The sequence below is a fragment of the Siniperca chuatsi genome, linkage group LG21 (genome assembly GCF_020085105.1).
Source record: "Siniperca chuatsi isolate FFG_IHB_CAS linkage group LG21, ASM2008510v1, whole genome shotgun sequence".
NCBI classification, from domain to species: Eukaryota; Metazoa; Chordata; class Actinopteri; order Centrarchiformes; family Sinipercidae; genus Siniperca; species Siniperca chuatsi.
Window position 1 is genome coordinate 20,586,851 of NC_058062.1, and position 11,321 is coordinate 20,598,171.

Below are 11,321 nucleotides of genomic sequence, written 5' to 3' on the forward strand. Positions count from 1 at the left end.
ATCTATCATAATATTGTTATTATTTGTTAATAATACAGTTATATGAACTGACAATATTGCTCAATTATAAACAATAGAAGCAATGAAAATATTTGAATATTGATTTAATTTGCCATTTCTGCTAAGCCAAGGTAAACCATCCTCCCATAGGCAGTAACTATTGATACTGACCGACCAAATTTACACTTCTTACAGTTCAACATTATGCTCATGAACACACACACATAAACAGGCTGGTTTTGTAGATGTATTGAGAGTTTGAGATTTTCCAGTGAACTAATGATCAGAGCCTCATACTAAACCAGGACATGTATGCATATTTGCACTCATGGCATGAAAGGTAATACCAGTATAAGTCATGTGAAATTTGTACAACACAGTTTCAGTTTCACACAGTTTCAACAATACAGAACACTTTAAGACAGAAACTCGTTCACCCTAAGGACAAGTTACCCACACAGAAACAGAGCAATGTTGTCTACTCCATTCAGTGCAGTGAGGAAAACTGCAAAGAACGGTACATAGGTGAGACCAAACAGCCACTTCACAAAAGACTTTATCAGCACAGACGACATGCTAACTCAGGATTACAGAGCGCCGTGCATTTGCATCTAAAAGCTACAAACCACACATTCGAAGACAGCGAGGTGAAGATTCTAAGTAGAGAGAAGAGTTTGAACGGGGTGTCAAGGAAGCCATTTTTGTGAAAAAAGAGAACCCCTCTTTGAACAGAAATGGTGGTCTGAGATTCAATCTGCCCAAAGTCTATCAGAGTGTATTATCACCTTGGTCACGCCAATCACATGCTAATCAGGTACACTTCTGCTTTATGCTTTAATTCAAATTAGATTCTGGGTGTGCAAATGTTGGTGGCATTTTTCCAAAAGGTTGCTCCACAGAAAACATTATTATTACTTCAAATAGCAAATGATTGAACTGTTTATTAGTAAGTATTTAAGTAAATCATTTGGGTATTTTATGCCTTTTTATAGGTAAGTACAGTGGAGGTAATGTGACAGGGAATGACAATGGTCAACAAGGTTCACAAACTATAAACAAATGCTGACTTAAAAAAGGAAATCTACTAAAGACCTGGGCCCAACCCCAGTCAACCCCACTCTTTGAGGCACAATGCAAATAATATGTTCATTCATGATTTTGCATAGAATGCAAATTGGGGATTAAGATAAATTTGTGGCTAAATTTAAAGTTACACTGAATATATCAGCAGAACATCACTGCACTTATGTCTGTACTTGACATTTACTTTGTCTGTGGTTGCGTTTGCTCTCCCATCACAGGTAAGACATCACTTCTTTGAAAAAATATTCGAAACCTGGATTTTATTTGACTCAGCTACTGATAATATCATGGAAATTCTTAATACTGACAAAGTGAAGTTTTGTATAGAAAATTAAAATTGCTAAAAGTATTGTATGTTGTGTATAACATAAATATTCTGAGGTTGTCAATTCATAGCCATTGAGGTGTATTTACCAGCTGATTAAGATTAAGCAAAGCTCCTAAAAAAAAAAAAAAAAAAAAAAAAAAAAAAAAAGACATCAAATTAATTTCATAGAACTCTATTCTACAAATATTTTATTTTATTTTTAATTCAACTTTATTTACCAGGAAGTCTCTTGTAAAATCTCTTTCACAAGAGAGACCTGGCCACGGTAGCAACATATACAACATGACATATAGATCCAAAATCCACAATAAAACAAAAGAACAGCTATCAGCAAACACAGTGGCCTCTCAAGAAAAACAACCACATGCCTCCATCACATCATTCTTTATGATGTCCTTAAATTCATCAATGGACATAAATCTGTCTAACTTTAGATCTTTTTGGAAATCATTCCATGCCCACGGTGCATAGTAGGACAATACAGTTTTCCCCCAGGATACATTAAAAAGCAACCTCTTGGAGGAGCATAGCTGGGACAGAGAACAGAGGTAAGCTGGAAGTTTACCCAGTACCAGTGCTGTGTCTGCGAGTGGTCAGTGATGTCCAACCTACCAAATCATAAAGAATGCAATGGTGAGTAAGGGACTTTGCATTTGTAATGAAACGTAAACATGCATAGTATACTGAATCAAGGCTCCGTAAAATAGAGGAGGCTGCATGCATATACAATATGTCACCGTAATCAATCACAGACAGAAAAGTAGCTTCCACAAGATTCGTCTTGGCATTGAAAGTGAAGCAAAATTGATTTCTAAAATAACAGCCCCCCCCTCTTGACTTTGAGGTTTCTAACTAGATTAGCAATTTGTACATTAAATAAAAGCTTATCACCCATCAATATACCTAAGTATGTTATGAGGGCACCCATTTAATGGTTTTACCATCAGACGTGAAAATGATAATTCAATTCAATTCAATTTTATTTATATAGCGCCAATTCATAGCAAACGTTATTGCATTGCACTATTCCTATTGTGCAGTTCTAGACCGTACTGTTTATAATATTATTTACAGAGACCCAACAAATCCCACCATGAGCAAGCACTTGGCGACAGTGGCAAGGAAAAACTTCCTTTAAGAGGCAGAAACCTCGGGCAGAACCAGACACAATGGTGGGCGGCCAACTGCCACTGCCGGTTGGGATGAGAGAGAGATGGGGGGAGGAAAGCACAATGCAAATTCCACCTAGAATATTTAAATAATAATAATGAAATGGTAGTGGTAATATTAACATTAATAAAGTAATGATAATAGGAATGATAGTGATAGGAATAATATTGATAATAATAGTAATAAGACTAATAATAACAACTGTAGTAGCAGTTGTCGAGCAGGAACACAGGAGCAGCCACAGATACAGACTCTGCAGCTCCGGAGGTCGATATAATTGGGTATCATCTGCATAACAATTAAAGTTTATGGAGTGTTTCCTAATAATATTGCTTAAAGGAAGCATATAAAAGGTGAATAGAATCGGTCCAATGGGATCAAGAAGGTCGATGGGAGCAAAGCAGTAAAAATATATATCAGGTTTTACAGTTGTTTCTAAGGTTCCTGTGTTTAAAGATAAGTCGGTGCCGGTTGAAGGCAGGACTTGATGAATTTTTTCTCTAATAGTTAGAATTTTATTATTGAAGAAACTCATGAAGTCGTTATTACTGAGGGCTATAGGAATACATGGTTCAGTAGAGCTATGACTCTCTGTCTGCCTGGCTACAGTGCTGAAAAGAAACCTGGGGTTGTTTTCATTTTCTTCTATTAATGATGAGTAGTAAGCTGCTCTGGCATTACGAAGGGCTTTCCTATATGTTTTAAGACTATCTTGCCAGACTAAACGAGATTCCTCCAGGTTGTTGGAACGCCATTTCCTTTTAAGTTTTCATGAGGTGTGTGTGTGTGTGTGTGTGTGTGTATATATATATATACACACATACATATGTGTATATATGTGTGCTGACTGAAAGATGTTTGTGGACTAGCCTGTGTTTTATATTGTAAACTGTGCTTGCTTTTCCTCCCTGTTTTGGCTCTCCAGTCATAAAAAAATTTACAACCCAAAATGATAGACAGGGAAACCAAGGCTTTTTCCAAAAATCAGCTCAGTTTGTCTTACTGTTTGTCTTGGTGAAAAGTTTAAGACAGGAGGCAGGGACACATATTGTGTCTGTTGAGCCGATTATGAATATGATTAGTTTTACATATAAACAGTGCAAGCTGCTGGTTGCTGTCCATGTGACAATCGACGTTCTTGCGAGGTTGTCTAACTCCAGATCTCCAGTTGTTACTGACCAGTGGTTCAGTGTGTTGTCTGGTGTATTTATTCAGTTGTAAGGTTTATGCTACTGTCAAAGACCAAACAAATCTGTACAAGTTGGTGGAAACCATCTTGTTCCAAGCTTAAAGGTGGGGTATGCGATTCCAATCCTATACACGTCTTTTTGTCAAATTCAGCAAATATCTCCTCATGGTCCACTAGCTGTCTGTTCTGTTTGTGCGCTGAAAAAAAACCCTCTGGTGTTTGTACACAGCCCTGGCTCAGTAAATGGGAAATAAACAAAGTGGCTCGGACCGGGCCTCACAACACTATTTCAGCCATTCCAGCCATGATTTGTGTGTCAGGTAACGTTAAGTGACTTGCCCAAGGACATTCAGCTTACTTTCTAGTTTGGTAAGATATGCTGTTGTGATGTTAGCCATAGTAGCAGGAGAGTTGTGAGCGTCGCTGTCTGGAGCTGCTGTGCTGGCTCTGGGAAACCGTCTCGTCCTCTCCGGCTGTTAGCTTCGCAGCAGCAACAGTAGGGACAGTTTGCTAACCCACAACCTAGCTAACGTTAGTTACATTACTTGCTGTGTCGTTGTTCGCTCTATATCATGATATTTGTCATGGAATTGGATTTCTCCAGAATCGCATAGCCCACCTTTAAGCGGAGGAACTGGACTTTTTCTGTCAGATTTCTCACAAGAGCTGTGATGCACAGGTGTGTTGTTTTCTAACAGAAAGAAAAGGAAGAAGATACAGCCATTTTCTATCACCTTATACTAACTTATCTCAAGGTCTTTCTTGTAATTATTACAATGTGTAGATCAGTTTCACAATCTTATCAACAGTTTTGCTTTTGAGAAAATGTGTTCCAAATTCTAGTCTAATATTTCCAATCTACCTTAAAATGATAACTTAATCTTCCATTTATCTTTACTTTACTGGTTCTAACGTACAGTAGAGACAGTTAGGCCACTGGGACGCCTGTGTGGCACATCAGAAACAACCCATCTCTTTGGGGTTAGTGTGGACCAGTGGACATGGCTTTAGTAAACACAGAAACTTATGTCAATGAATCATGCTGTTATATTTCTCTCACAGCGTAACAATACAACAGTGAAAGGAAGCAGCACAAGCATTGCCATGGAGGGGAAGACTTTTATTTTTGTGGTCTTATCAGGTTAGTGCAATTTAATATTGGTATTTTTCTGACATACGTTGAGCCACTGTGGAGATATCAATGTCTAAAGTCAAGAAAACTGTCTTGCCCGCAAATTTGAAGAAGGAGTATAACATCAGTAGGCTATTTGCTGTAGTTTACATTACACTTTATTACAGCAATCAATGAATCAAATGCTCTTGGGGAAAAAAAAAAAAAAATCCAGTGCCTGTGGCTGTCGCCTGCCTGGCTGTCTACCTGCCTACCTGCACTCTGCCCATGCACTCATTGTGCATGAACAAGTGTTTTGGCGAGTGGCTTTGGAGGGAGGCCTGAGGTGGTGGGATTTTTTTCAGTTGGATACTTTCAAAATCTAGCTGTCTCTTGCTAGCTTCTCCAACATTACCTACCCTAGAATAAATTCAAATCAATAACAAATTGAAAAACACACAACATTCAATGTGTTAAAAAGTCAATGAAGAAAACTATGGAGAGACAGATTAAACAAATAGATAAATTAATCAACAATTTGATAATGACTTTGTTACTGTGGCTGACATACATGGGAGTAAAATTAATCAGGCCTCCACTTTTGTGCCTTTATGTCTTACAGTCTTGTTTAATGTGACTAAAGAGATGTTTTCCCCTTACATTCATACATTCAGTGCTAAAGCCATCAAATATCTTTTTTCATTACCACAGGACTGGTTTTCCTACCTGACTGCTTTGCCCGTATCTACGTCATTGTTGAAAAGGCAAAGACCTGGGCTGAAGCCCAGAGCTACTGCAGGTGGAAGTACACCGACCTGGCCACGGTTGAAAACAAGGAAGAGTTGGATAAGCTGGTTGCCGCTGCACAAGAACATTACAATGGTCAGGTCTGGATAGGACTGTACGATGACATTAACAGTTGGAGGTGGTCACTGAAGAAGGAGGGTTATTATGGTGAAGGAGAGGCAGAGTTCAGGATGTGGAATAGTGGTGAACCCAATAACTTTGGGGGATATGAGACCTGTGCAGAAATGACTGCTGATGGCTTATGGAATGATTTGCCTTGCACACTTACAAAACAGTTTGTCTGCTACAATGGTAAGAAAAACACACTGGCAAATACTACAATAACATCAGTGGCTACCTGCTGCTAGCTGCATGATATGTTTACTTCTACACAAAAGTAAAGTTCAGGAACACTTGGCTCATCCTCACACCATACAGTGTCTTTACATTTACAACACATCACTGACATATTTATTATTATCACCATATAAAGTTGTTAGGTTTGTGTTCATTTGAGCACATCATTTAGTTTTAGTCTTTAGTTTTAGTCAAATTTGAGTCATTTGATTTTTGTTAGTTTTAGTAAAAAAAAACTAAACACATTTTAGTCGTTGTCAGTGAAATGAAATTTTAGTCTTATTTTTGTCTTGCATTTTTATTTTTATGTCATAAGCATTTGAGGCTACAGCTGTTGCCATCTTTGTTGTGTACAGTTACCATGGTTAGTTTAGCTGAAAAAGCAATACACAGTGTCTATGTCACTCTGCTCAGCAGTAATACAACAGACATTCAGCCACATTAGAATTTAGAAGTTGTGCTTCTGGCCCCCCGACAAATGCATGTTTGATTCCACCCATCTTTTAGCTCTGCTTTGGTCTCCATCAGCTCCTGAGAGGAACATCTGACTCTTTGGCTGCTAAATGCTCCACTGTGTTCACCTGCTAGTGTCCAACTTTGTCTGTCCGTTGTTTGTTGCTGGGTTTATCAGAGCTTTTTTGTGGAAGACAACTGGAAATGAGGTTGATGAAAGCAGAGTTGCAGGCCTGAAAACCAAACAATGATGCAACGCCAACTAAAATATATAAATATTGTTTAGTGCAGCCTTAAGTGATTTCTAATGTGTCAACCTAATTTGCTGATGGTAAGAAGACAGTTGATGTTACTGAATGGATGTAAACCAAAATGGCAAATATTTTCAGAAGTAGCATCGTTTAGATATTTGTTCATGTTCATGGCTAACGTTTTTCAATTTTACTGAAACATATTCTTAGGGAATGTGGAGACAGTGACCTCTTCCAGCTTCTTCTTTGTGAATGAGTACAAGATCTGGAGCGAGGCTCAGAGCTACTGCAGGGAGCACTACACTGACCTGGCCAGTGTGAGGAACCAATCTGAGAATGACAAGGTGAAGACGATGACCCAGAACCAACCCATATGGCTCGGCCTCTACAGAGACTCGTGGAAATGGTCAGATGGGAGCCCCACTTCAATCAGAAATTGGAATTATAATGAACCAAATGGCAACATCAATACTCCCTGTGTGTGTTTACATGAAGGGAAATGGGAAGACCACGAATGTAATAAGACATTACACTTTGTCTGTCATATTGGTGAGCTTTAAGCTACAAATTTGAGATACAATGTGTCACATTGTTTTTAATATCTGAATACAGTACTTCAGAGACATTTTTTGCTCACTAGCTTAAATGTTTACATGTATTGCAAGATTTCTAAATGCATATATTTCCTCCTTTAAAAGTGCCAGTGAAGCAGCAGTTGGTGATGGTGAAAATAACTAAAAACGGTTCCTCTGTGAACCTGGAGGATGCAGCGGAAGCCCTCTTGCAGCAGGTAATAATGACGAGTTTAGTAAAAAAAAAAATAATAATAATAATTAGATATTCTAGTTAGCAATTCAACCACAAACAGGTGGATTAGTTAACATTCCTTTATCATCAGAGGTACACAGGTGAAAAACAAGAGCAAGGAGAAAAGATGTAGCATCAGATAGTAGTTTTTATGTATGTATTCACTGATATGGAACATGTGACCAAGTGACGGTCCTAGACAGGTATCCAAGGAAAACACCCATTTCAGGCATCCACTGTACAGTTGCTTATTGAATCAGTGTCGCAACTACAACCCCAGCAGATGGCAGGTGAACTTCTCAGCAACAGTAATAGTAGAAATTCATGTTCAAGAGCTGAAGAAGCTCATCCTCTCTAAATCTTAACTGGTCTGTTGTCTTTCCTCCTCCTCCTCCTCCTCCTGGTCATCCTCCGCTGTTTCCCACTCGCGCCCTCTCCTGACCCTGGACACTTGCAATTGTAAGGCAGAGAAAATCAGTCATGGCAATTCACAACAACGGCAGCAAATTTTAATAAACTTGTTTTCTAAAACAAAACGACATGTTAGAGTAAGTTTTGCTTCAAACGCCAAACGAAAGCAGCTTAAGTAGCAAAATAACCAGGTTCAGGTTAGCCCTGTAATCAATCCCAGCGTTGGTAAGTTACTGAACTTTGAAAGTGATACTCAACTCTCTGAACACCAGGGTTCACAACCACATTGGTCCATTTTAGTACGTAATATTACTCATAAATTATGCCACAATCAATCTATCTATAAATATATAAAAGTCAACCTCCAAACTTCTTAAGTTTACAAGTGAAGGCTTTAAAGGTTTCAAAGGCTCTAACTTAGTTCAGCTGTGGGAAACTGAGCTGTAGTAAGTGCAGTGTCACGTAACTTATAATTTATAATAATTTATATTATAAATTTATTTATAAAATTTGTGGTTTTATCTCTCGGTCTCTTTTTTTTTTTTTTTAACATTTGTATTGTTACATATTATTGAGTGAGATGAAACCCATTACTTACATTCAAAAGTGTAATCCTCCTCAGCCGCTGTCAACATTACATTTGGGGACGCCATATTCATCACCAGTACGCAATGCATCTTGGGATAGCGTGGGCTGAGAAGGATCCAGCAGGTGGAAGCCCGCATTTGTCGATGGCATTTGAAGGAGCCTTTGAAATGGGACAGCCTAGTCGTGCCGCTGTGACAGTCTTCAAATGCGGCCTTTGAAGGATGCGGCCCCTGAACTGAGACACAGCTAATGTTGTTTAGGAAGCAAAATTGAAGGAATGAATAGAATTGCAAGGTGGAAGGGGCCGCGGGTTCTGGGAGTGTTCTTCCCCATTCTGACTTCCCATTTCAATGTTTTATTTAAACAATTTAGAGGTGAAGTCCCTCCCCTTCCGGTGTCCCCCATGGGACCTTATTTCAGAAAAAATATGTACGGTAGTCAATGGTGAGAGACAAAAAATGTTTTTATCCCGTTTGAATTGTGCCATGAACTACACATATGATGTTTGTCAATTTAAAAGATAATTTTGCTAGTCAAGAAAGTCTGTATGTCATAGGTTTTTCATAGTACGATTTAGTTTTGTGTGAAACCGCTCAGTGAACCACATCTCTCGCTCGTACAATATACGTCACCAACAACAACATGGCCGTCCCGTGTAACGTTAGCTTACCTGATGTGTTTTATCCTGCGACTCCTGGTCCTTTTATCAGCCGGGAAGTGAAAGAACGAGCAAGATCTGTTGCTCGTGTGACTAAATATGGTACTTTATACATCCATGTACAAAACACACAGGAATCGCAGCTTCAGCAGCTCTGGACGCTTGTGGAGAGAGAAAGTCATGACGTCACTTTTGGGTGTGTAGTCCTTTTAATTATGTATTTTCACAGTCTTATACTTGCAACAACAGTTTTATAACAAACTGTGACTCTCTTGACATGTAAAATGATCTATTAAATTGACAAACGTGTAATTTATGGCACAATTCAAACATTGACTACAGTACATACAGTATATCAATGTTAATCACATTATCAATGATGTAAGGATCATATAGGTTTATGTTGTGGCCACCAGTTTCAAATATTTCAACTTAAGTTCAGAGAAATCATGTTTCGTCTGTCATTTTGGCACAATGGACTCTGAATACTACAATACCCATATGCCTCGGCCGCTGTTGCCCTGCAGAAGAGACCAGTCAGAGGCGCGAATCAGCAGTAGCAAATTTCAAAGACGTCATTACAGTTGAGAACAAAACATGGCACCATAGTTGTTGAATTCACCCACAACTGAACCAGAATTTAAAAGTTAATTGATTTACGTTGCAGATTGTTAGTCACTGTTGTGACGCTGCATTGGGCATTGTTTCAGCAATATCGGCCAGTTGTAGTTGCTATCAGGTGCACATATACCACTGTGTAGCCTAGCCTGTTATAAATGTTAACCACACTGTGGTTACCACCACAAATGATTAATTCAACAGCACGAATTAAGTAAATTGAGAGCACAGCAATGGCTGCTCTTATGTATCAGTCTCTGACCAATGATCTGATAAGTACAGGTACGGATAGGTATCTGGTTTGTGGCTATGTCTGTGTGCAGTGATGTATGTGAAAAAAAACATACAGAAAATAATTTGAATAATAAAAATAGAAAATGTTACAATGACAAAAAGTTGAAATGAGAATTGAAAAAGGTACATTATAAGAAGACAAATAAAATGTGGGCGTGGTGTGGTAAATGGACTATACTTGTATAGCGCTTTCTAGTCTTCCAACCACTCAAAGCACTTTACACTATATGTCATTCACCCCATTCACACACATTCATACACAGGTGACAGGTGCCAACTGCCAATCAGTACAAGGCCAGGATCGACCGCTGATCTTCCAGTTACTAGACAACCTGCTCTACCTCTAAGCCACTGCCACCAATATTGCACAAAGTGAGCTGCTTACAACTAGCATTGCAGATTTATGACACCCGTGACTATAAATAATTTGTATATACATTTTATGCATAAATAAATGGACACACAAATATTTTTTTAAATGCGTAATATTGGAGGATTCAGATTTGGTAAATAGGTTTCAAATCCCCCTTCAGTCAGTAGGTGGTACTGTAGCACACACAATGCAATCTGGCCAGTAAACTCTAAAGACTTCTGCACTTCTCAGGAAAGGTAACTAGAGTAAAATGGGTTCATCATAGAGGTCAAGTGGGAGCCTGCCATCATTTACTGTACATAATTCTAAATTAGGCTACAGTAAGTAACAGTAACAGACATCTTTCAAAACCACAGAAGGGAAAAATATTCAGTGTACCTTGCACTGAGCATAATATACTCACTGTAGCTCTCTCTCTCTCCCCTCTGCTCGTTTTTGTAATAATGAATAAATAAAGAATGTCTGTGTTTCTCAGTTCCGTCAGACACTGAAGGACCACGCCCCGAGTGAAGACCTGAAGCTGACATGGAGGAAGCAACCTGATGGAAAGATCTTCTACTTGGAAGAAAAAGAGGAGAGGAAGGAGAAAAAGGAGATCAGCTACAACCTGAAATGATTTTATTTTTTATTTGGTCAATTTTGTGTGGAATTTTTACTGAATTTAGAGATACAACTTGTCACATTTCCTACTTAAAGGGACAGTTCAACCCAAAATTAAAAATACATATTTTTCCTCTTACCTGTAGTGCTATTTATCCATCTACTGTAGATTGTTTTGTTGTGAGTTGCCGAGTGGTGGGAGGTATCGGCCGTAGAGATGTATGGATTTTTCTGGAACTTTCAG

The 11,321-nt window shown here is 38.6% G+C and overlaps 1 protein-coding gene across 1 annotated transcript; it reads left to right on the top strand.

The window, feature by feature from the left end:
* The first annotated feature begins 4,697 nt into the window (after positions 1–4,697).
* On the top strand, positions 4,698–11,093 carry LOC122869520 (macrophage mannose receptor 1-like). The gene is made up of 5 exons (XM_044182628.1): positions 4,698–4,911; positions 5,593–5,979; positions 6,939–7,277; positions 7,427–7,518; positions 10,953–11,093. The coding sequence occupies exons 1-5, from the start codon at positions 4,797–4,799 to the stop codon at positions 11,091–11,093; spliced, it is 1,074 nt and encodes a 357-aa protein (XP_044038563.1). The 5' UTR covers positions 4,698–4,796.
* The last annotated feature ends 228 nt before the right edge of the window (positions 11,094–11,321 follow it).